The sequence below is a fragment of the Schistocerca gregaria genome, chromosome 1 (genome assembly GCF_023897955.1).
Source record: "Schistocerca gregaria isolate iqSchGreg1 chromosome 1, iqSchGreg1.2, whole genome shotgun sequence".
In the NCBI taxonomy this organism is placed as follows: domain Eukaryota; kingdom Metazoa; phylum Arthropoda; class Insecta; order Orthoptera; family Acrididae; genus Schistocerca; species Schistocerca gregaria.
Window position 1 is genome coordinate 751,943,078 of NC_064920.1, and position 23,569 is coordinate 751,966,646.

At 40.9% G+C, this 23,569-nt stretch overlaps 1 protein-coding gene across 4 annotated transcripts in view; it reads right to left on the reverse strand.

Annotated features, from left to right (window-relative positions):
- LOC126267692 (probable 3',5'-cyclic phosphodiesterase pde-5) overlaps positions 1-23,569 on the reverse strand; it is a 1,251,264-nt gene that overhangs the window by 58,993 nt on the left and 1,168,702 nt on the right. For 2 of the 4 annotated variants that reach the window (XM_049973005.1, XM_049973010.1), the window contains exons 13-15: positions 21,974-22,143; positions 20,042-20,153; positions 12,071-12,151 (exon numbers count right to left, since the gene is read on the reverse strand). In XM_049973005.1, the coding sequence (XP_049828962.1) occupies positions 12,071-12,151; positions 20,042-20,153; positions 21,974-22,143 (363 nt within the window). Of the gene's footprint in view, positions 1-12,070; positions 12,152-14,990; positions 15,072-20,041; positions 20,154-21,973; positions 22,144-23,569 lie in introns of all 4 variants that reach the window. The other 2 variants (XM_049972997.1, XM_049973016.1) reach the window with 1 other exon arrangement.

The window sequence follows — 23,569 nt, forward strand, 5'->3', positions numbered from 1 at the left end:
GCAGTACGCTGAATTGATTTTTCTTATGATCATCTATTTATGAAATTCTTTTGCATTTATTTTGATTTACACTCCTTACATTTCCCTTTATTCGATTAAAAATTGTAGTTCTGCCTTACTTTCCTGTTCTTAGCAACCTCACATTTTATTTTGAACCAATAAGATAAGTTTTTCCCAAATTATATAGGGATCTTGACTCTTTTATCCCTTTACTACCTAACTTGTTTCATCCATTAATCCAGTCCACTCATATCTTCTACTGAAATACACTTGCCACTTTTACTTAAGCTATTTCACAAGGTTTTTAAATTCATAATATTCTGCCATAAATTTTAATTTTCCTCTTTATCTCGGATTTCTCTCGAATTTAAGGATCACTGCCAGTTTATGATCTGAGTATCTGACCCTAGCTGGATGCGGTATGCAGTTCAGTATTTGAGTTTTGAATCTTTATCTATCCTCAGTGAGCCCAGTCAAAATCATCTCATGTATCGCGGCCTTTCCCATATATGTCTTATTTTCTTTTGATTTGTAAGACAACCAGATAGCATCCATTGTAGAACTCTAAAATCAGAAAGGAAGAAATACGAAAGGAAGCAATGAAGAAGGAAATGTTACGGTTTAACGTGCCATCGACAACGAAGTCACTGCATAAGGGGAAAAAATCACATTGGACGAACCCATGTCATTTCGTAAGAAAGTTCCCCGACGCCCTCCTGACAGAGGAAAGCACAGAAAACCAAAACTGAATGACCAGGTGGGACTTAGAACCGTATCCGTCTGAATACGGGTACGGTATTTTGAAGGATACTGAGCGAGGTGCTCCGGTGGTGAAACACAGGACTCACATTCAGACATTCAGTAGCAAGGCTCGTGAAGATATCGCTAATTACGATGGATAGTTTTTTTGTCTTTCTTTTCTGTACGTTAGTCTTTGATCGTCTAGAGTTTTTTTATATGTTCTGTAATGTGAAATGTTACCACGTTTTTCTTTATTTGTATTGCTACATGAATCTTCTTTTAACTGAGTGTGCTGAAGTGTAATGCATGTTTCCATTTCTTTGTAATGCTTTAGTGAAGTACGCTGTGTGAAATCGAATGTGGTACGCAATACTATCGTAAGAAATGTGATTAGAGGGCGATATCCATAGTTGCAGTCGAACAATGTGCTTGCGTCGTGACGCGCGATTGTGTTGTGTAGTCGTGACAGACGGAAACACACGAAAATGCATGACCGCGTCCTTATTCTAGACTAAAATCAACCTCTACAAAATGTTAGACTGTGTGGATACCGTGAGTTTCGGGGAGTGCTATAAACAGCATTGAACATGCTCGCGCGAATGAACTGTGATTGAACTGCTTGCAGTTAAGCGAACTGCACAAACTAATGTGTTTTCGAGTTACTATCTTGTTTGCAACTTAATGAACTGCGACACACGTTAAAACTTTAACTGGCACCGTGATGTCTTGTAAACTGTCTATAACGTGTGGCACTGTTTTCGTCAGAACAGTGATTTCGCTATCGTGATTGCTAGAAGTGCACGGACTGTAAATTCGCTATCAGCGAGTAAACGTACATCTTATACTGTTATAAAACAGCGTAAGGGACGTTCATAAAGGATCAGTGCGTGTAAGGAACGTGTCGTAATCGCGCACATACGAACTGGGATTTTATACAGCAACAACTACGTCCTACGGGTCTGCGGTTAAAGGATTGCAACGGAGGATAATATTGGCGTCTGCATGAGCCAGTACCAGTCAATAGGATGCATCGGTAGTAGTTTTATGACTGATGAAGTAATGTTCATTATGCTGCCAGCACCGACAAGCCGATGCTGATGTCACGACGCATTGGCTACTAAAAGATAAGCTGAAATGTCTAGCGGTTTCCCCTGTAAACACTCTGAGAATTTCGTGTAGTTTTAAATATAATTTCCTTTACTCTTGTGCCAAACGTTTCTTCATTCTTGCTTTCTTTAAAATAAATGTAAGTTTTCTTTGGAGGGTGTGTTTTCACGCAGGTGTGTTCTGATTTTATTGGGTTCATTTACGGAGGTATCGGCCAAAAGTTTGATTTTGACAGCTGTCAACTACGTAAAAAGTGTTTACATTCAATGAGACATCGTATTACGAAATACTGATGACCAAGTGCGAGTTTCTTTGGCTCTTACAGTTACAACTGTACAAAATTACAACCATTTTCTAAATTATTTACGAATCTATTTTCTGGAGTTTTCGTGTTTCACGTTCTTTTGGTGTTTGTTGTCACACTCTGACGTGGTTACTTTCGTTAAGGTTGGGAGTAAAAGTGGGATCTTATGAGTTTAAATAATCAAAACTCAAAGTCAAAATTAAGTAAAGCAGGTCTCTGAGAACCGTTTTATTCACCTATGGCTGAGTTCGCGACAGAACTAGGTAAAACAGCAGGTTATGGTTTAAGTTCGTTACACTACTGAGCCATTTTCTTCGAAGGAAGTTCTGCTCCCCGTCTGGTCAACCGTATTCACTTACCTCGATTTTTCTCTAAGTCACTTAAGACAAATTATGCGGTAGTTCCCTTCACAAGAACTCAGCTCATTTCCATTACCAATAGGAGCTTGTTCTCTGTCTGTAATGACAACACTGTCGATAAGACATTTAACCTAAATCTTCGATTCTTCCTTTCTTTCTCGTCCGCACGATGCTCTAGTTTTAACCTCATCTCATATTCTCCAGGCATTCTGCTTCCTGCTTTCTTCCCTACTGTAACGTTCCAGTCACTAAGAACATTAAATTCTCTTTACATTTTACCTCTATTTCTTCATCTGTTACACTCATTTCTTCACCATATTATTTTGATGTGGGCGTGTAAACGACAACAATGGTGGCTGATGTCGGCTTCGGTGCAAGTATGAGAAGAATAAGTCGGCCTCAACTTTGCTCATAACTTCTCACCCTGTCAGTTACCAGCCTATTCAAAATGATGACATCTCATACAACATCCGCTGTCACTGTTGCTATTGCTGTACAATAAAATGATCAGAAATATCAATTCTTTGTTCATTTCACTTCACTAATCCTCTCCTCATTCCAGTTTTAATGTTTTCTCTACAATACTGAAACTTATTAAGTTCCACCACCAATCCGTACTACTTTTAAACTGAAAGTCTGTCTTATTGTCGCGCCACAACTAAAAGTCCCAGGACATTAGTCGCCTATGTTACAACGGCAAATAGGTACGAGATGCGTTGTTACACGAACTCCACGAAACACGGAATGCATTGAGTAGGTGTTCATATTCAAGATCGCGGTTTTGTCGGAGTGTAAGCCGCGCGGAATACACTCGATGGCTACCCAGATATGGCTAGTATGACCTGGGCCTGCTGACAAGGAGACTCACGGAAGCAAACTCATATCCGTCGACTGCTTATCAGTGCAAGACCTAAGGTCTATTTCACTTTATAGTTGTAATATTACGTTTAGACTTTTCCTCTGACTTTTTCCTCAGTTATGCATTATTTACTTTGCAAGGCTAGTGACACATACTGCTTTTAAATATTGAATATATGTTACTGGGTATACATACTCCCTAGTATTGGTGCCGTCAACTGGCCTCGGTTATTTGTATAAGTGCTGGACGTATACAGGTAATCATCAGTACTTACTGCACTGCCCACCGACCTACTTAAAAAATGGTTCAAATGGCTATGAGCACTATGCGACTTAACTTCTGAGGTCATCAGTCATCTAGAACTTAGAACTAATTAAACATAACTAACCTAAGGACATCACATACATCCATGCCCGAGGCGGGATTCGAACCTGCGACCGTAGCGGTCGCTCGGCTCCAGACTGCAGCGCCTAGAACCGCACGGCCACTCCGGCCGGCTCCACCGACCTACTACCTACATAAACACGACCAGCTGATAGCAGTATCGCCTGGAGAGGAATGACTGCTAGTCAGACACACGTACAGTGCATGTGGTATGAGTGAGTGTGCTGTCCGTGTGTAGTATGAGGAAGGCACGGATCTATCTGAATCAGACCGAGGGCAGATTGTGATGGCCAGGAGGTTCGGCAAGAGCGTTGCGCAAACTGTGCGACTTGTTGAGTGTTCGAGGAGTGATGTGGTGAGTGTCTTCAACACGTGGCGAAACCAAGGTGAAACCACGTCCAGACGTCATGGGGTTCAGCAGTCACCCCTCATTACAGATGTCGGACTTTGTTGGCTGGGAAGACTGGTGGCGAACTGTGGCGAAATTAACATCAGGTTTTAATGCTGGGCAGGGTACAAGTGTGTCTGAACACGCAGTGCTGCAAACATTCGTAACGATAGACCTCTGCTGCCGACGATCCATGCATTTGGCAATAGTAACACCACTACATCAGCAACTACGACTGAAATGCACTGAATGCTGAGAGAGTGGCAGATCGTTACAAGGTCTGATGAATCCCCAGACCTTCTTCATCGAGCCAATGGGAGTGTGCATAAACGTCGTCTTCCTGGGGAACAGCTCCTTGACATTTGTACGGCGAGACGGAGACAAACTGGTGCAGCTCCATTATACTGTGGGCATCCATGCGTCCAATGGCGCTCGAGCAAGGCACTATGACCCCATAGGAGTACCGTTCACTGGTTCCAGGCCACGTACACCCCTTCATGGCGATCATGTTTCCCGACGGCAGTGGCTTTTTTCAACAAAATAATGCTGCTTCTCACAAGGCCAGAAGCGGTTCGAGGAGCACAGTGGCGAATTCTGATTCATGTTATGAGCCCCCAGTTCGCCAGATCTGAACACGGTCGGACATATCTGGGATGCGATTGAACGTGGCGTCAGAGTTCATCGTCCTCCTTCCCTGGAATTTACGTGAATTGGATGAATTGAGTGTGCAGATGTGGTTCAAAAATGGTTCAAAAAGGGCTCTGAGCACTATGGGACTTAACTTCTGAGGTCATCAGCCCCCTAGAACATAGAACTACTTAAACCTAACGACATCACACGCATCCATACCCAAGGCACAATTCGGACCTGCGACCGTAGCGGTCACGTGGTTCCAGACTGCAGCGTCTAGAACCCCCGGCCGGCAAAAATGAATCAAATGGCTCTGGGCACTATGAGATTTAATTTCTAAGGTCATCCGTCCCATAGAACTACTTAAACCTAACTAACCGAAGGACATTAGACACACCCATGCCCGAGGCAGGATTCGATCCTGCGATCGTAGGAGTCGCGCGGTTCCAGACTGTAGCGCCTAGAATCGCTCGGCCACCGCGGCCGGCGCAGATGTGGTGCCAGCTCCCTCCAGCGAACTACGAAGGCCTCATTGCTTTCATGCCACGACGCATCTTCGTGTTATCCGTGCCAAAGGTGGACATATCGGCTATTAGGTAGGTGCTCATAATGTTCTGGCTGATCAATGTATGTACCTAGATTATAAATTTTGACACTGATACTTACATCGCAATACTTTTATGTTATGTACGGCTGGTATGCATCGCTGTTAAACATGATAATAGTTTTATTTTTCTTATGTATGACTCGGCCTGTTGTGGATTTCGCTCTAACTAATTGAACTTACTTGGTTACACCACTGTTTGTCTATTTGTAACAGATCTGTAGATGGCAATGTCCGCAACAGGTAACTGCGAATTATACAATTTATGTGATCAATACGGACATTTATAAATAAACATCGAATGTTTCTCATAGCATTCTGAAACAATACGGAAACGATGGGCAGTTGTTGAATATACAGGCCACCCACCTGGTGAGCTGTAGGTAAACAAACAGTTGGACGTGATCGGACGAAGTTCAAACGTCTTCTCACAAGTACTCCGCTGGCATAATTTTCTACACCTCAGTCGCGCCTTCCTTCTACATGCTTAATATCTCTAACATTCATTTCTACAATACTCCTACAGTACACCAACAGCTGCGAAGTTAAGCGAATTGTGTCCTTTAAGTGTTACTGTGTCCTCAAGGGCAGGGCCATTGTCTCCAGTTTCTTGTGAATATGAAGTGAGAGCACCATCTTAAATGTCACCTTTGCCCTGGTTGGAATTTTTGCAGTCTGTTATTAATGCTGCACCTAATCCTTTTAAATAATTCTTCAACTAGTTTGGCTGATTCGCTCATTAGGGTCACGACTGGACCTGTCTAGTAGCTTGGACAAAACGGTGAGACGTTTAGTGATTTGATTTTCTGGTTCGCTTCTGTTCTGATGACGGCTCCAAGGTAGTTACACGTGTGTTAGTGAAAAACTACAAATGAGGTGCCATAAGTGGAGCAGAGGTTGACTGCTGTCGATTAATTTACCTAACAGCCACAGAAGTGTAGGCGCGGGGCCCACCTTGCAGGCTGAAAGTAGCGGCTAGTAGTAGTTGCTCAAGCACGCAGAAAATTCACTGAAATAGAGCGCTGCGGCGCCAGTCGGCCCCCAGCGTGGGAATTCAAATTCGTGAAACACAGAAATCAGTCTTTCTGCTTTTCCTGAGATTCTTACAACTTAACAACGTTGACAATCAAGTATAATACATGAAACGCTTCAGACGCAACAGCATTCCATTTTAGTAAAATTCCCAGGTGGTTCATAAGTTTCAAATACTGTGAAGTTCTTGAAGCGATAAACTGATAAAGACATACGAGGTGAATTCAAGTTCTAAGGCCTCCGATTTTTTTTCTCCGGACTGGAAAGAGATAGAAACATGAGCATTGTTTTAAAATGAGGCCGCATTCATTGTCAATACGTCCCAGAGATGGCAGCACCGTACGGCAGATGGAATTTTACCGCCAGCGGCGAGAATGAGAACTGTTTTAAATACTTAAAATGGCGACGTTTTCCTTACTTGAACAGCGTGCAATCATTCGTTTTCTGAATTTCAGTAGTGTGAAACCAATTGAAATTCGTCGACGGTTGAGGGAGACATGTGGTGATGGAGTTACGGATGTGTCGAAAGTGCTTTCGTGGGTGCGACAGTTTAATGAAGACAGAACATCGTGTGACAACAAACCGAAACAACCTCGGGCTCGCACAAGCCGGTCTGACGACACGATCGACAAAGTGGAGAGAATTGTTTTGGGGGATCCCCGAATGACTGTTGAGCAGATTGCTTCCAGAGTTGGCATTTCTGTGGGTTCTGTGCACACAGTCCTGCACGACGACCTGAAAATGTGTCATGCAGGTGGGTGCCACGAATGCTGACGGACGACCACACGGCTGCCCGTGTGGCATGTTGCCAAGCAATGTTGACGCGCAACGACAGCACGAATGGGACTTTCTTTTCGTCGGTTGTGACAATGTATGAGACATGGATGTCATTTTTCAATCCGGAAACAAAGCGCCAGTCAGCTCAATGGAAGCACACAGATTCACCGCCACCAAAAAAACTTCGGGTAACCGCCAGTGCTGAAAAAATGATGGTGTCCATGTTCTGGGACAGCGAGGGCGTAATCCTTACCCATTGCATTCCAAAGGGCACTACGGTAACAGGTGCATCCTACGAAAATGTTTTGAAGAACAAATTCCTTCCTGCACTGCAACAAAAACGTCCGTGAAGGCTGCGCGTGTGCTGTTTCACCAAGACGACGCACCCGCACATCGAGCTAACGTTACGCAACAGTTTCTTCGTGATAACAACTTTGAAGTGATTCCTCGTGCTGCCTACTCACCTGCCCTTGCTCCTAGTGACTTTTGGCCTTTTCCAACAATGAAAGACACTCTCCGTGGCCGCACATTCACCAGCCGTGCTGATATTGCCTCAGCGATTTTCCAGTGGTCAAAACAGACTCCTAAAGAAGCCTTCGCCGCTGCCATGGAATCATGGCGTCAGCGTTGTGAAAAATGTGTACGTCTGCAGGGCGATTACGTCGAGAAGTAACGCCAGTTTCATCGATTTCGGGTGAGTAGTTAATTAGAAAAAAAATCGGAGGCCTTAGAACTTGAATGCACCTCGTATTTCTTCTCAAGGTCATAAATTAAGTAATTTATAAGTATCATGAATGTGGTGATTTTTATGGTATCCCAGTAGCTAACAAAATTCATGAAACTTGAGTCACACTAAAGATATGAGTCATGATTAGTACTTAACATTAGTACTAAGTGATATTCAGTACTCTGTCTTCTTTTCCCTTTTCATTTCATTTTATAAAGCCGTTGCAAATAGGAGCAAAATGTCAGCTAACTCTTATTACATTAATTTTGGAACTAATATTACAAAAAATACAGGTATCACTCAAATATCTCTAAACGCACAACAATGCTGATAGCGCCTAGTGAATAATTATTAAGCTGTTAATTACATCAGTTAGTTCTACTTAACTGCTATCTAAACTAATTATGTGGCCTGCCTCAAATAGAACATTGCAAAGCTTTGGTGACAGGTTCTAAGAGCACTTTCGCACAAGCCGAGCGAGAAATCGTTTTTTTATCACGTTTTTACCACTGCAATTTCCTCATTACCCTGTCGCAGTTGCTAATGATAAGCAAGAAGAACGATTGCTGGGTGAGCTCGAATATCTGCAGTCTTTACTTTCACTGTCTTTTCGCGAGATACATATGGGAAGAAGCAACATATTGGTTCAGTCAGGTGAAGAGAAACTGAAATAAATATGAAATGTATCAAGCGTCTCTGTTGTAATATCAGCAAAATGCTAGAAATTGCTTGAAAAATTGTACACACACGATAGTAAAATACAGAAAATAATTATTTAATTAAAATGAATTTTCAATGTACCACGTTTTAAATCGGACTAAAAATAATAAAATATTTTCTCCTAGGCCATACAGATCCCTAACCCCATAAGATAGTCGTGAAAATTTGAGAACGTTAATTTTTAAATGCTATCAAAATGCTTGTAAGATTTAAAACTTCACTACTATTATATATTGCATGCGCACCAAGTGTTTGTATCTTACAAGAATTTTCATAAATATTAGAAATTCACAATCACAAATTTTCAGAACTATCTGAATGTGGATTGGAACCTGCATGGCGCTAAGAGAAATTATTTCATACTTTTTAATCCGATTTAAAGGCGAAATATATTAAAAATTCATTTTTGTTGAAACGATCGTTAGTTACATTCGTGTCTGCTTTGCAATCATCCTAAGCATAAAAAAATCTGTCCTCATTCACATAAATTTTGGACAGTACATGTACAAAATTGGATTTGCATTTCAAAAGCATGTCAGAGCTTTTAGTTATTATGGCGGACTTCTTTGTGTTACGTAAATCAATTCAGGTCGTTAGGGATCTATCACGTTTTACATTTTGTAGAAATTATTGGAATGTGTGTTTATTTTATCCTGCATTTTCTATAACACATTATTTCTTCTCGTAGCATAGGGTTATTGCAGTCTTTGCACGTACCAGCTCAATTCAAATACGAAACTGTTCACAATCTAATTTTTAATTAAGCAGCTTCACTGCTTTTATCTTTTTTAACCCTTGCTGTTAAAATCTAGTGTCTAGATTCTGGATACCCTTGGGCCGAAGAGAGAGAGGGGTGTGCTGATAGGGGTGGGCCCAATGATAGCATTGACACAGGAGTAGCACTACGTCTTCAGTTAAGATGAGTCACTGTTCTGCATAGAGCATTGCGATGGATCTGTTTTAGCAAATCCGATAATTTGGACAACGGCGTTATATTTCTGACATGTTGCAGTTGAGGTCTCCTGATATCTTCTAGCAACACAATTTAAGATCCTAAGATTACATGTTGCTCATGCTTTCCTGTACTGATTGGGTACCTGTTGCCCATCAGCACTTGCTTCAGCTCAGTCACCCATCGAAAACATATTATCATGGGCTTCTGAGGGGCAGACGTACCACTACTCACCAGCCAGTACGATTAATCAACTCTGACGGAGTCTTTAGGCAACATGGAATGATGTACCACTATCTGTCATCCAGCAAGCGGTTCGGCTCGATGACCAATTGGATTAGAGCCATTGCTATTCTTCATATGCACAATACGAAAAATATCTTTATTTCAGTCTTCCTAGTGTTGCAGTTTTAATGCCCACCAGAGTGGAAACACAAAACAGACTCGTTGCGTGATTTTAAATACACTAATTCTATCAGATAGGAGTAATACCCTATGCATAGCATAAATTTTTTTTTTTGTTTAAGCTCACTTGCCTTTCTTAAAAAATTTATATCACTGAAATGTATCCAATGGTTTCCTAGCAGTAACTGTAATTGTCCTGTGGGTTCCAAAATCGTTCTGGCCTATCCACAGCGATATTTCTAGTAATATGATACGATTAAAGATGTACCTTACAGTATCACTTCGAGGGTAATCATCGTGCTACTGATAACAGGTTATGTATTTACAAACAGAGAAGCTACCATACTCATTAGTCTGGTGTGAAGCACATTCTGTGAGCGGAATGGTACGTATGAAATATCTTTCCTTTAGACAAGATTTCCAGAATGCAGTAATACACGAAAAGAAATGCTTTAAGAACTTTATCACTGACTGAAACTGTAAAGAATCAGAAAACATGACATTTTCTGTTTGTAAAGCAATCCCCATCTATTGAAACGAATTAATGGAGGAAATCATTATGTACATTTAAATTTTCTACATACTTACAAGTAAACTTAAATGTAACTATGACAGGCGTTCAGTAAGTAATGCAACACTTTTTTCCTCGCCCACTTCCGGTTGGAAAAATGCGAAATGTGTTGTGAGAAATCGTGGAATATTACCGCTTTAGCCCCCACAATTTTCCTGTAACGGAGTTGCATTCTAAGAAGAGAGCTGTCATTGAGTTTGTTTTGACGAAAACCAGAGCACATATTCATTGACACTTGCAGAATTTCTACGGGGACCAGGCAGTGGACAAAAGCACGATGAGGTATCTATCATCATTGCCATAAGGTAGCGCAAACTTGTCCGATCCTCGCGTGCCGGCCAGCCTCTTACAGCTGTGGCTCCTACAATGTTGGAACGTGTGGACACTCCCATTCAAGGTGATCGACGGATCACAATGAAACACCTCTCTGGTCAAATTTACATCTCTGTTGGTAGTACTGACACACTCATCCACCAGTTAGGATCCCAAAGGTATGTGTCCCCTAGGTTCCTCGCTACCTAACAGAAGATCATAAAGAGCAACGAAGGACCATCTGAGCTGAATTGCTTGCACGTTACGGGGCTGATCGTGTCAACTTTTTGTGGAACATCGTCACAGGCGATGAAACACAGGTTCATCACTTCGAATCGTAGTGGCACCACACCACCTCTCATCCGAAGATGTAGTTCAAAGCCGTACCTTCGTCATCCTGAAGGCGTTCTGGAAGTCTGAAGGGGCTATTGTGTTTGATATGCAGGCAATAGAAGAAACGACTTGAGCTCTTCGTCGCCACAAAAATGTGAACTAACTTCTCCTTCTCTGTGGGCACGCAAGACCTCACACAAGTTAGCGCACCCCAGAGGAGCTTACAAAACTTCAACGGACTGCTCTTCCTCATCCACCATAAATCCTGCATCTCGCACCTCCCGATTTCCATCTGTCTGATCAAATGAAGGAGGCACGCCACGAGAAGCAGTACGTGGATGATTGGGAGGTTATTGATGCAGCAAGACGTTGGCTTCAACGTCGAGGCCGCCACGTCGAACGGAGGTAATGTTGAAAATTAGGGTTTTGTGGCGGAATGAGCAGCGAATAATATCATGTATTGTAATCATAAATAAAACTAACCTGCTTTCAGAAAAAAAATGCTTTGCGTTACTTACTGAACACCCCTCGTATAAGTAAAGTTTCAGGAAATTTCCAGAACTTAAAAGAACTCCGTGTGTTAGTATGGAGAGTCGCGGTATACCATAATACTTTATGGGGGCAAAATTTAATTTATTATTTTATGCAAGTTACCAAAGAGAATATATTTCTTTTTTAAGACAAAGCTGGTGCTCTAAGCATGTGTTATGCTCTCATAAAACATTGACTGTTATGGTGCTGGGTGTTTATTAGTGCAGGATATTTTGAGAGACTAGCAAAGCTACTAAGTGTAACTAAATTAACATCCCATCTATAAAACGTCCCAATTGAAAATATTAATTTGAGATGTGTTTCTTATTGTCACCTGAATTTCTGCAAGGTCACATTTCTTGTCGCGATCCATGAGAGGGGCGGGCATTTGGCCCGCCAACTTCTCAGCATCGCCCTGAAAAATTTGTATACTGCACATGAGAGCAACGTAACTGGATATCGGGTGCTTAGGCAGCAATTAGCAGCTCGTGGTAGCCTCAGCTTTTTCACTCAGGTAAGCACTTCTGTCAGAGTATCATCTGAATGGGCAGATGCTGTGAGTCTTTCTTACTGACTGGTGTCACAAATCTCAAAAGTAAAAAAAAGAAGGAAAGAAAAAATAACTGACACGCTGACAAGAAATGTTACTGTTGTGATGTAGTAAGCTTCTGGAGAGCTACATAGAAAAAGAAAGAAAACGTTTTTCATGGTGAACGGTAATTAGAACTTCAAACAATTATCTTAAGCTCCAGAATTCTCAAATAAAATGTTTATGAAAAGATTAATACCAAGTGTTCTCCATAAGAGTTCTAGTGCTCAAGAAAATTGCCTGAAATACGACTGCCTCATCCAAATACAGAAAGTAGGAGGTGCGCGTTGTCCAGTGTACCATCTGCCCGGCTAGTAATTCTGAAGAGCAACAATGCCTTCACAAAATATATAAGAAGATTGCTGTTGCAATTTGGGAAGTTTTTGTGGCGTGAAATGCATTTGAAATAAGCGGAAGTGAACGTTCACCGACAAATTAAAGGCGTGCACACTTATTACAGATTTAACTGACTGTGACATTTAACAGAAGTAAAATGAGATAGATTGAACGACACGACCAATGTATCCACAACTGCATTACTCTGACAGGCCTACTCAGCCATATACAAATTCTGAACTAAACTGAAACTAAACTCCGTCCGAACAGGTCTTCGAAGGCCTGACGATACTGACATACCGCCGTGGCACCCTCAGCCTATAGGCTTTGCGGAATATGGATATGGAAGGCATACGGTCAGCGCGCCGCTCTCCCGTTATCGGTTTTCGTGACCCGAGCCGCTACCTCTCAGACAAGTAGCTCCTCAATTTTTCTCGCTAGGGCTGAGTGCACACCGCTCGCCATCAGCGCTCGGTAGACCGGACGGTCATCCGTCCAAGTGTTAGGTAACCCTGACAGCGCTTAACGTCGGTGATCTGACGGGAGCCGGTGTTATCACTGCGGCAAGGCAGCTAGCCCATATACAAATAAAAACAAATTTAATTGATTTATAAGGCACATTTCTGGGAGAAGTAGTACGAGGGTAATCCCAAAAGAAATGTCTCCTATTCTTTTTATAACTACATAGACCTGTTTATTTCTACAATGGTTTACATCAGTTTACAGCTTGAACATTTAGCTATTTTTCGACATAATCACCATTTCTGAAGATGCATTTTTGTAGACGCTGTGGCAGTTTTTGTATGCCCATGTTATACCAGCTCGCCGCCATGCTGTTCGGAAAGTTACGAACCTCTTCTTTCACCTCTTCGTCCTAGTTGAATCGCTGGGACCCCAATTAACGCTGACAGGTACTGTGAGACTGTGAAAAAACTCAAACTGTTGAGCAAGGGCGTACACATTCTCCATGACAACGCTCGCCCACACATCGCTCGGCAAACCGTTGCTCTCCTGCAACAGTTTCAGTCGAACATAATAACCCACCCACCCTATAGTCCTGACTTGGCGCCCAGTGACTATCATATGTTCTCTAGGTTAAAAGAACATATGGCCGGAAAGCGAAGAGGTGAAAGAAGAGTTTCATAACTTACTGAAGAGCATGGCGGCGAACTGGTATGACATGGGCATACAAAAACTGTAACAGCGTCGACAAAAATGCATCGACAGAAATGGTGATTATATCGAAAAATAGCTAAATGTTCAAGCTGTTAATTGATGTAAATCGTTGTAGAAATAAACAGGTCTATGTATTTATAACAAATAGGAGACCTTACTTTTGGGATTACCCTCGTAATTTATTCCTGTTTGTAAAAAGAAAAATATGTTTAAATAGAGTTTTTCTTTCTAATCCAGATCAGCTTTCGATTTATCGGTGGTGTGAGATTTATCTTAAAAACGAAGGGATAAATTTTACTCGGGAAGTTAAAAGGGAATTTTTGGAAGGAATGCGATGGAGTTCTTGTGAAACCCTGTTGAGTCTATTTAGAGAAACTATATTTGAAGACAACAGTAGAACCGTCGTATATTTCGCGTGGGAATTATGACAATACGATAAAAAAATGATTAGGGCGCGTACACAGCAGAGATTCATTCCTCCTTCGCTCAAAACGCGAATGGAATAGGAAAGTAAAACAAAAAAATCTGTACACCGTATCTTCCACAATGTACTGTGGTTGTCGAGTATATATGTAGATTTTTCCTGCTACCGCGTCATTCTTGCCGATGTTTCGGCCTTATTGCTGCAATCTTCTTCCAGAAATAGGCAGCACATTGTGCGCAGTATGAAGGCCGAAACATCACATAGGAAGACTCTGCAAGAATCACCAGATACCTGCTGTACCCAAGAAACTTTAACACCATCGACAACTGCCACGAAGTCTAAGCACTTGTCCGCTAGACGGATTCAGTCCGGAACAGGCTAGCGCCCCCGAATCCCGGAAGCGGCGCGTTAACGTGTTCGGCTATCTGGGAGGGTATTTCAAAGATGCAGTATGCTCACTGGAAGAAGGTCAGACCTAGAGCATCGACCTAAATGGGGCCTACACGATGCGTCACAGTCAGCTCGAGGCATTTTCACCACCTTTTGGCACAGCTATAAGTCACTACAGGAGTGCAGTAACGAGATGTAAGATGGGAGATTTGGACTGCAGGGGTGCAGAGCGCCGCGTGTAGCCGGGCAGACGGCAGCTGGAGAGCGCGCAGCTGGCACACACACACACACACACACACACACACACACAGAGACAGAGAGGAGAGCCTGGCCTCCCACCTGTGAGGCAGCCTGCTGGTCCGGCTGCCGGCGGTCCATCATCGGGATCGGCGTCCTTCCGGCCGCTCTTTCTGCGTCGCCCTACAAGCAACATCCATTTCCAAGCCTCTTCACCACTTCACTTAGCTCAGTCTTCTCCATACGTTTCTCTCGTCTACTGCCATTAGCTGATGCGGCCGCGCATGCAGGTAATGTACTAGAGGCGTCTCAATGCAAACAGTGACATTCATTTTTGCATAAGCTATGATATTATGAAAACTTGTGTCTTGAAAGTATCTTGAAAGACTGTTTACAAAACAGTAAAAAACTTTTTTAAAGAAATTTATGTCCTGTTGCGTCATGACAAATCAGTAGAGACGTTGATGTCAGAATTTGTATCGAGACTCCTCAGGTTTATCATACTACGAAGACTGTGCGGAAAGTAGGGTCTGATTGGTCGCGAAATGGAAACCACTGTGTAAAACAAAATTATTTTATTTGCAGTAGTCAGCTTCACCTTTCAGCTACTTCTGTACGTAGTTGCCGCTCCGACTTAGACATTGCCGTAGTCTTGTTCCAACTTACCAAATCTTTCGTCAACTCTCTGCGCTGGTCTACAGCTCGTTGTGTGTGCCAAAATCTTATCTTCATAGCCAGCGCTTCGTTTCAGCAGAGATTAAACCCAGGGGGAGCATTTTAGGGGCTGTATTATAGGTGATCAAACACTTCCCGTGGAAAACGCTGCAGGAGCACATTCATTGCCCCTGAAGAGTGCGGCCGAGAATTGTCATGAAGAAGGAAACGCATAACAGTATTGTTACGTGGGCTGCATGTCATCAGGCGAAATCTCTCACCAGGCCCTCATACTTAGTGGAAGACACTATTTTCTAGGAATCTTTTCGTGCTCGCTGTGCGTTCAGAACTGGAAAGAGCGATGTGACACGATGGACGGGCGTACTAGAGACACTACCCAACACATCTGTGCAAAGTTTCATCGGAGTTTCACTGTGGTTTCCATTTCCCTCCCAATAGAACTTTACTTTACGAACAGCCTTGTATTTATTTCCTCGTTATACAGGCGAGATTCAGAAATAATAAACAAAGCAGTAAGCTCGCCGGACAAGAAAATGAAGGCGTGCCATGGCATGAGCAGAGCTGGCAGTCTGCTCAGGTGTTCAGAACATCCAAGGAGGCGGAACAGAGCGGAACGTATCTTCTATTAACCGCGTGGCGTTCTCTCAAGGCGGACGTGACGGGAGTGGCAGCATTCACCGCACTGGTGGATTTCGCTGATGCACTGATACGCATTATCCTATGGGTTCGGCCGCGGTGGCAGACAAATCGGCGAACAAGGTATTCACTTCACAAACGCAGCCGAAAGACTGGTCCTTAGAATGTTTTAGTGGGCCAAAAATGATTCAGGATCACGATATTCGTCCTCTCCTGGCACGAGGAATATCCAAAGGAAACTGTACAGCTTGGACTTTTGGAACGGAGTCACATGCTCCTCGGCTTACTCACTTTTGTATGTAAAGTTATCTAGCTTTAATCCGCAAATATACAACAATAGAGAACCATGGCACTGGAAAAGTCTTATCAGATCAGATGAATCGTTTTACTGTGCCGATGTAAATAAGACGTGGCATAGTCTTCGCCGAAGATCTCAAGGCACTCCGGTTGATGCAACTTGATGGTCTCTAATGTTCCGCGCTAGTTTCGAATATTTGAAAACAGGACTTACAGTTGAGAGATAGTTTTGAGTAACTTCGTAGACTTGAATGATATTCATGTTTTGACGTTACCTCATGAGACCGGTAGCACTACCACCACTTTCCTTCAACTAAAATTGAGGCTGCCTGGCTTCAACTACAAAGTACCTTTGAGCAGCTTGGAGCAATGCTTATCGTACGTGGCTCTCATTTCGACGTATCGAAAATCATATCTTTGTTCGGCCATCTAAGTTTAAATTTTCCGTGGTTTACCAAAGTGTAAGAGGTGAATGCCAGGACGTGTCCTTTGGAGAGCACACGTCCGATAATCTTTGCAACTCCAATTTGTATTTCTTCCTTAATAACATCATAGTCCGTGGGTGGTTGAACTTTAAGCTTGCGTAATTCCGTTGTTCTATTTTTAAAAAAGCCCCTGCTTGACTCTCGTTTAAAATTCTCGGGAACCTCCTGCAAAAAGAAAAAAACTTCAGATACAGCACCCACGCTATCTGTCGGAGCTGACAGAGGTTTTGAAGAGGGAATGATTGGACGTGTCTAGTGTATCCGGAACCTCGCTCAGGCCACGATTTTGTTATCATTACTGGTACACGTTTTTAGGGCACAGTTGACTACATTTTCTTGTCCGGAGAACATATCAAAGCAGTTAATATTCACCAATTTTAGTAATTTAAATTAACTGATATAAAACTGTGAACATAAAGATAAACAAATATAATAGCTCAAAGTGCAAAGCGTTATAAGCAATACAATATTAATACATTTACACTAATACCCTGTTATTATCACTAAATGAAAGTTGTTGTACAAGTACTCATGAAAAAAGTACAATTGCGAATGTATCTGTAGAAATTTCCCATGGATGTCGCAACTGTTCAGAATACTAAGTTTTTAAAAAGGACTGACCCCTTACGCCAATATCGGCTCTTTCAGATTTAAGTGGTTGCTGACGAATATTAATAAAGCGTGCTCTCGATTATGGACACAGTGTTTCACTAGAGAAGATGCCTCGAGATGGAGAAGGAATATACTATATCTCTGTTACCGTACTCCCCGAATTCATTTTTCCTTTATTTATTACCTTTTGTCTCTTATTATCATGGATTAGCTATAGCCCTGATAAGTGAAGGAGTTTATCTAATAGCATCCGTTATTAAATAATCTGGTTGAGTGGGTTGAGTGACTGTCCAACAGCTCAATTCACTCATTCGCGCATTTCTGCACTGTCAACTTTTTTATTATCTTCTCAAGAAGTCGTCTCTTATTCTTATAAGAGCCTGAATATCTGCGTAGTCGGATCTTATTTCATAAATCACAATTTCCACTTTAAGTTCCTACGATATTTTTATTTACCTCTCTCACCTCCTTTTTTTGGTATTCTCAGAATTTACTCTTAATGTCGTTTACTGTGTGGTTAACTTCTTGCTCCTCTTGAGACACAAAATCTTTACTTACTGCAGTAGAACCAGCTCTGTGCAGAGAATAAATCAGAGTACCAAGAAACGTGGCACACTATGTGGAAATTCTACAGTTCACTTCTGAGCTAAACGCAAATTCACTGTAGGAGTTTATCAGAATACCATAATGGAATAAGAAAGGAAATATTTATGGCCAGAGATATCGCCATACGTACAGGGAAGTCAGGGGCAGGCAAGTAATAGTTCATGTAATACCGTTGAGTATCCAGAAGAATGCACAGCCGAGAGGTGAACGGATATGGTTAGAAGACATCTTTATAGCTCGCCTACAAATGAAATGCAAGCGCATTGCAAAGGAACTTAGAAAGAACTGCAGTTTCACATAAAGGAAATGAAGAAGACGCGTCTGTACTCAACAGTGATAACGTAATATATAAAAGTAAGTAAAGTAAAGTGGAAAGTAAAAACGTGTTACTATAGTAGATGAGGATAATTGAGGAAGAGCGGCAGACAAATGAAGGGAGTGCAGCACATGTACTTAGGACGGAGAAGACATGTCATGCAAGGGAAAGAATACACTGGATGTTAAATATAGGAGAAATGCAACACTGCGTTCATAGTCGGACAAAAACTGAGTAATTCTAATTAAATGCCTGACAAGAAACTGAATAATTCGAGCTAAGACAAGTTAGCAAGGCTATGAAATATCCCTGGAGCAACTAAAAACAGTTTTAGATAAGCAGTGTTACATATTTGAACATGCTGCCAACATTCATGAAAAAGAAGAGTTGTCATGACAGTGAAAAGTATTGTCATCATAGTACCAAAGAAACGACGAGTGGATAACCGCGAGAACTGTCTAACAATCAGTTTGGCTTTTACTGTTTGTAAAGTATTTAGCAGAACAATATGATGAAAAACAGAAAGGAAATTTGCAGAAATACATGATGTCGAAATTAGGGAATGTGGAATAGAGGGATAGTAAGTGCTCTATTGTTAGTAAGTAAAATTGCAGTGGCAGCGAATGAGGAAAAGACATTTAGAAGTACACTAGTATAAGCTCCAAGCTCCAAGAAAGTAAACACCTGTGCATTACTACCAAACTTAACTGTGGCTACCAAACAGAAATGTTGTATTAGATACGTGACACGATGGGATAAGTTTTTGGAGAAGTAACGGGAGAAGAAGGGACACGATAGTGACAAAAACGCTTGAGATCTTCTTCATGAAATATTACGGTAAAATTCAGTGAAACAATGTAGAAGAATCGTTCAGTTACAGAGAATTGTTTCGTTCAGTCTCTTAAAGAGCATGTTTACTTTCAGCGTTCAAAGATGAAGACTGGTTCTCTGGCACAGAAAGACTTTGTTAGACAAGTAAGGTCTATATTTTACTTAGTCTGTAGCTTCTTCGTGTACAACAAGAAATATCAGTGACATTAATTTCAGTTAATATGACCATCGCTTTATAGTAATTTTAGTGCAGTTAACTGGACCACTTACGTGCACTATCCATGGGTCCTATGGTAATACTACTATCGTTGAGCACTTAAATCCGACCTATGCAGCAGACGGTTATGAACAGAGAAACAACATAATAAGCTTGAACGTATCTGTTGGATTTCTAATAGAATTCTGTTGGTACTTGTGCTTTGGGCAAAAGTGTAATCTACCATCGTAAGTGAAAATAATCATTAGGAAACGCAAAGGAAAAAAAAAAATTCGCACGTCAGCTATATTTTTCACACACGCAGTTCAATACATTTTCTGAAGCTAAACCACATTAGTCCGTAGACCAAATTTTGTTCACTTTTTGTATTTCCCCCATTTGGTACTGAGACATAACAGCTTCTTCTGTCAAATGTAAATTTGCATTACACGCATGAAGCGGCAAAGAAGTTACGAATATAACTATCTGCAAACGATACCTGCTCATAAAACTCCTCGAAAATGACTTTAACAGTCTCCACTTGTAGATCCCACGGCTTCGCACTAGCTGAGAGGTCGCTAGCCGTCATAGCAATGGCCTGCAGTAGTAACCTGTTGAGAAGACAAGAGCTGTGACTTGTCCGTATGTGACATAATTAAAAGAAGTAATTATTTGCAACGGTGCTAAAATGAAATACGTGTACACAACAGTTGCATAAAATAATAACAACATCATAGTGTGAACATTTCTCAAAACAATTACGAAATAGTATTTTGCTCTATGTTGTAGTTTCTGCTTGCAGCAGTGTTTTATAATAATTCATAATTCTGAAGTTACTAATCAAATGGACCATTGCTTAAATTCAAGACTATATTCTATAAATATCGAAATAATGTAAGTTACTCTATATTTTTATTAATACTAAAAATTTACGTTTAATAAATTACTTTTTTATGAATGTAATAAACAGGGGTGAAAATATGTCTCGGTAAGCATTAATTTACGGTTCTACATACCGTGTTACACCAAAAAGACATGGGCAACGAGGAATACATTAAGATTCCTTTTGAATCCTATCTATTTAGTAATATCCTGTTGCATCTTGTCCACTTGCAAAGAAAAAACAATGTTCCAGATTGGTACCTCCATTCTCTACACAAGGCTGTCCCGTCTAGGGAAAATTTATTTATGTGTCGTGTCACCGCTACATTGTTATCATATGTCTTAAAAGTATCTTACCTCTTTCTACAAGCTCAGTTCAAATGGCTGTAAGCACTGTGAGACTTAATATCAGAGGTCATCAGTCCCCTAGACTTAGAACTACTGACTAACCTAAGGATATCACACACATCTATGCCCGAGGGAGGATTCGAACCTGCGACCGTAGCAGCAGTGCGGTTCCGGACTGAAGCGCCTAGAACAGCTCGGCCACAGCGGTTGGCCACAAGCTCAAAAACTGCGTATTTCAATAACATGGAAGTGAAACCAATCACAGTGTCTTGTCGTATGTTCCCTCGTTACTAATTTTTCAAATTATTCTCACAATAAAATGCTATGGTATGAAACTCTCTAGTCCCACATCACTATCATTCCAGCAAAATGTCAGAGTGTAAACTCATAAATTAATAGATGCTTCCCTGCTGTTTGGTAAAAAAAAAGTTTAAAACTCCTGCATGAAAGCAGAAACTGTGAGTGTTCTAAGTATTCATTGTGCCTGTTACCCATTTCGGCTTGCAAGACTGTCAACATATAATACTCTTCAGCACCACCCCTTTGGATTCAATAAATCAAATTGTCATTTGACGGTGGCGTTTTAAGATGAAATTGATAAGTAACTAAATAAATAATGTAACATTCGCAGTCTGAATTTACCTCCACAAATAAGTACCTAAAATGTGATGGTTGCTTTCGATTGTAGTCTTAGTTATGTTTATTAGAATATAAGTGGTGTACTTTCCCAGTTTATAGATATGCCATGATGATACATTATGAAATGAAATTCGCTAGACTATCGTGGGCTGGACACAGTATTATATAGTTAATCAGATTAGTTGATTTTTCTCTCATATCGGCCCTGCTACTATGGTTGGATCAAACTGCTATTTCTATAGTGCTCGAGTTTTATCTGAGTACAGTGAAACACATTTGACGTAGCTATTAATGATAAAAATATCTTACCGCTATTTCTGTTTCCCAGTAAAAAATGTGTTCCTTGCTATTTCTCTCGTATTACACAGACTCAAAGACGATTATCTGAGTGATCTTATTCCACAGATAAAGCTCCTGAGTGATCACTTAATAGATTGCACACTCATAATTCGATCTTAGAACTCTATACAGTTATCTTGTATCCTTCATTTCAGCAACAATCTGCTTTAAGTAAATAACGTATTCGTTATTTATATAGCCATTGAATTTCGGTGCGGCATACCTGTGCTCCATGTTGGTCCAAGAAAATGTCTGATCGGCTACAATTTCCGATAGCCTTGTTCTGTTAGGGAAGAAGACAGCGAGGTCTGTTGCAAGTATGCAGTGCTTCATGAGGCTCAACACTTGCTTGTAATCACTGTTGGACAGCTTGCAGAATATATTGTGGCCTTTCTGGAAAACCGAAGCATAACTTTATTAACACAATCAAATGTACACTAATAGATGTTTACAAAGAAGCTTGTGAAGTATGGAAGTAGAAAAATGTCACAGACTTAATTAAGATGTATGCTATTTAACAACAGGTGATACAATTGATCAGTAGTTGATATTTTAGATAAAAATTAATCAACCGATTTAAAATTTTTATTAACTTTCTGCTTAAATTAAGTTTTGATAATTTTACTAGAGTGGGGAAAATATAATTCTGAATTTGTCCAAGGAGATCAGGCAGACCAACAAGATTAAGCACTCGGATTAATCAGGCTGAATTTGAATTTCACGGATTAATTGCAGGAATTGATACCCAGTTTGCAACAGAATGCTACAGCTTCCATCAATAAATGTAAGAAAATGCATGTTTTCATGACTGGTTTTATTACGATTATCGATAAAAGTATTCAATATGCTCATATTTGGTCTCTAACTGACACTGTAATAATGTCGGTTGAAAATGAGAAGTGATATATGGACAAATGTTCAGTGGGGTGCATGGACTTGCTGGAGCATTAGAAATGAACTTAACAAGAAACCTGTAACAGAAACATCCTATCAGCACACAGCAAGCACTGCGTTAGATATTGGGGCAAGTGATGTCCCCAGCAGCACTGCAAAACAACGTGGGAAATACACACTTCCTCTTGTTTATTGAATTTGACTTTTTTCCCATCGCTAGTCATCAGTAAACGCGCTAAGCTTGTTATGTAAGCTAAAAATAAACAACCTGCTCTTAGGGAAGTGAAAGGAAAAAATAGCAGCAAGCATTGGTGAGTGAAGTGTATGACCAGCAGCATTATTTTGGGTAAGTTAAATTTTTGCTATTACATTCTATTTTCAGCAAAATCGAAGCATGCGCATGTAGATTAAGGTAACTGTCATCTATGAAAGAAACATGAAACTATTTGTAGTAACTGTAATACGTTTTAATTACATACTTTTTTGGAGTAGCTAATAATCAAACTTGCAGGCACACATGTGCATGAGTATGTATACACACACACACACACACACGCACACGCACTCACAGAGAGAGAGAGAGAGAGAGAGAGAGAGAAAGAGAGAGAGAGAGAAGAAGAAGGAGAAAAGACGCAACACTACAAACTGAAAAAGTGAGAGTTCTATAAGATTGTCTATTCAACTTTCTTCAGAATTCCTTTAACAGTATAAAAGTGCGCAACATTTTAAGCTCTCGTAAAAATGTAATAAAAAACATGTACAATGTTTAACAGTGTCGGATAAACCAGTTTGGAGGGTTTAGTTATAGCAGAATGAATTTCTGCGATAAAAACAGTAGAGACAGAAGCAGAAGACGATCGATTTAGCAGTAATCCTGCCTTTTTGTAAGAAATAGAAAAAAAACAATCAGCGGTTCAGATGTTTA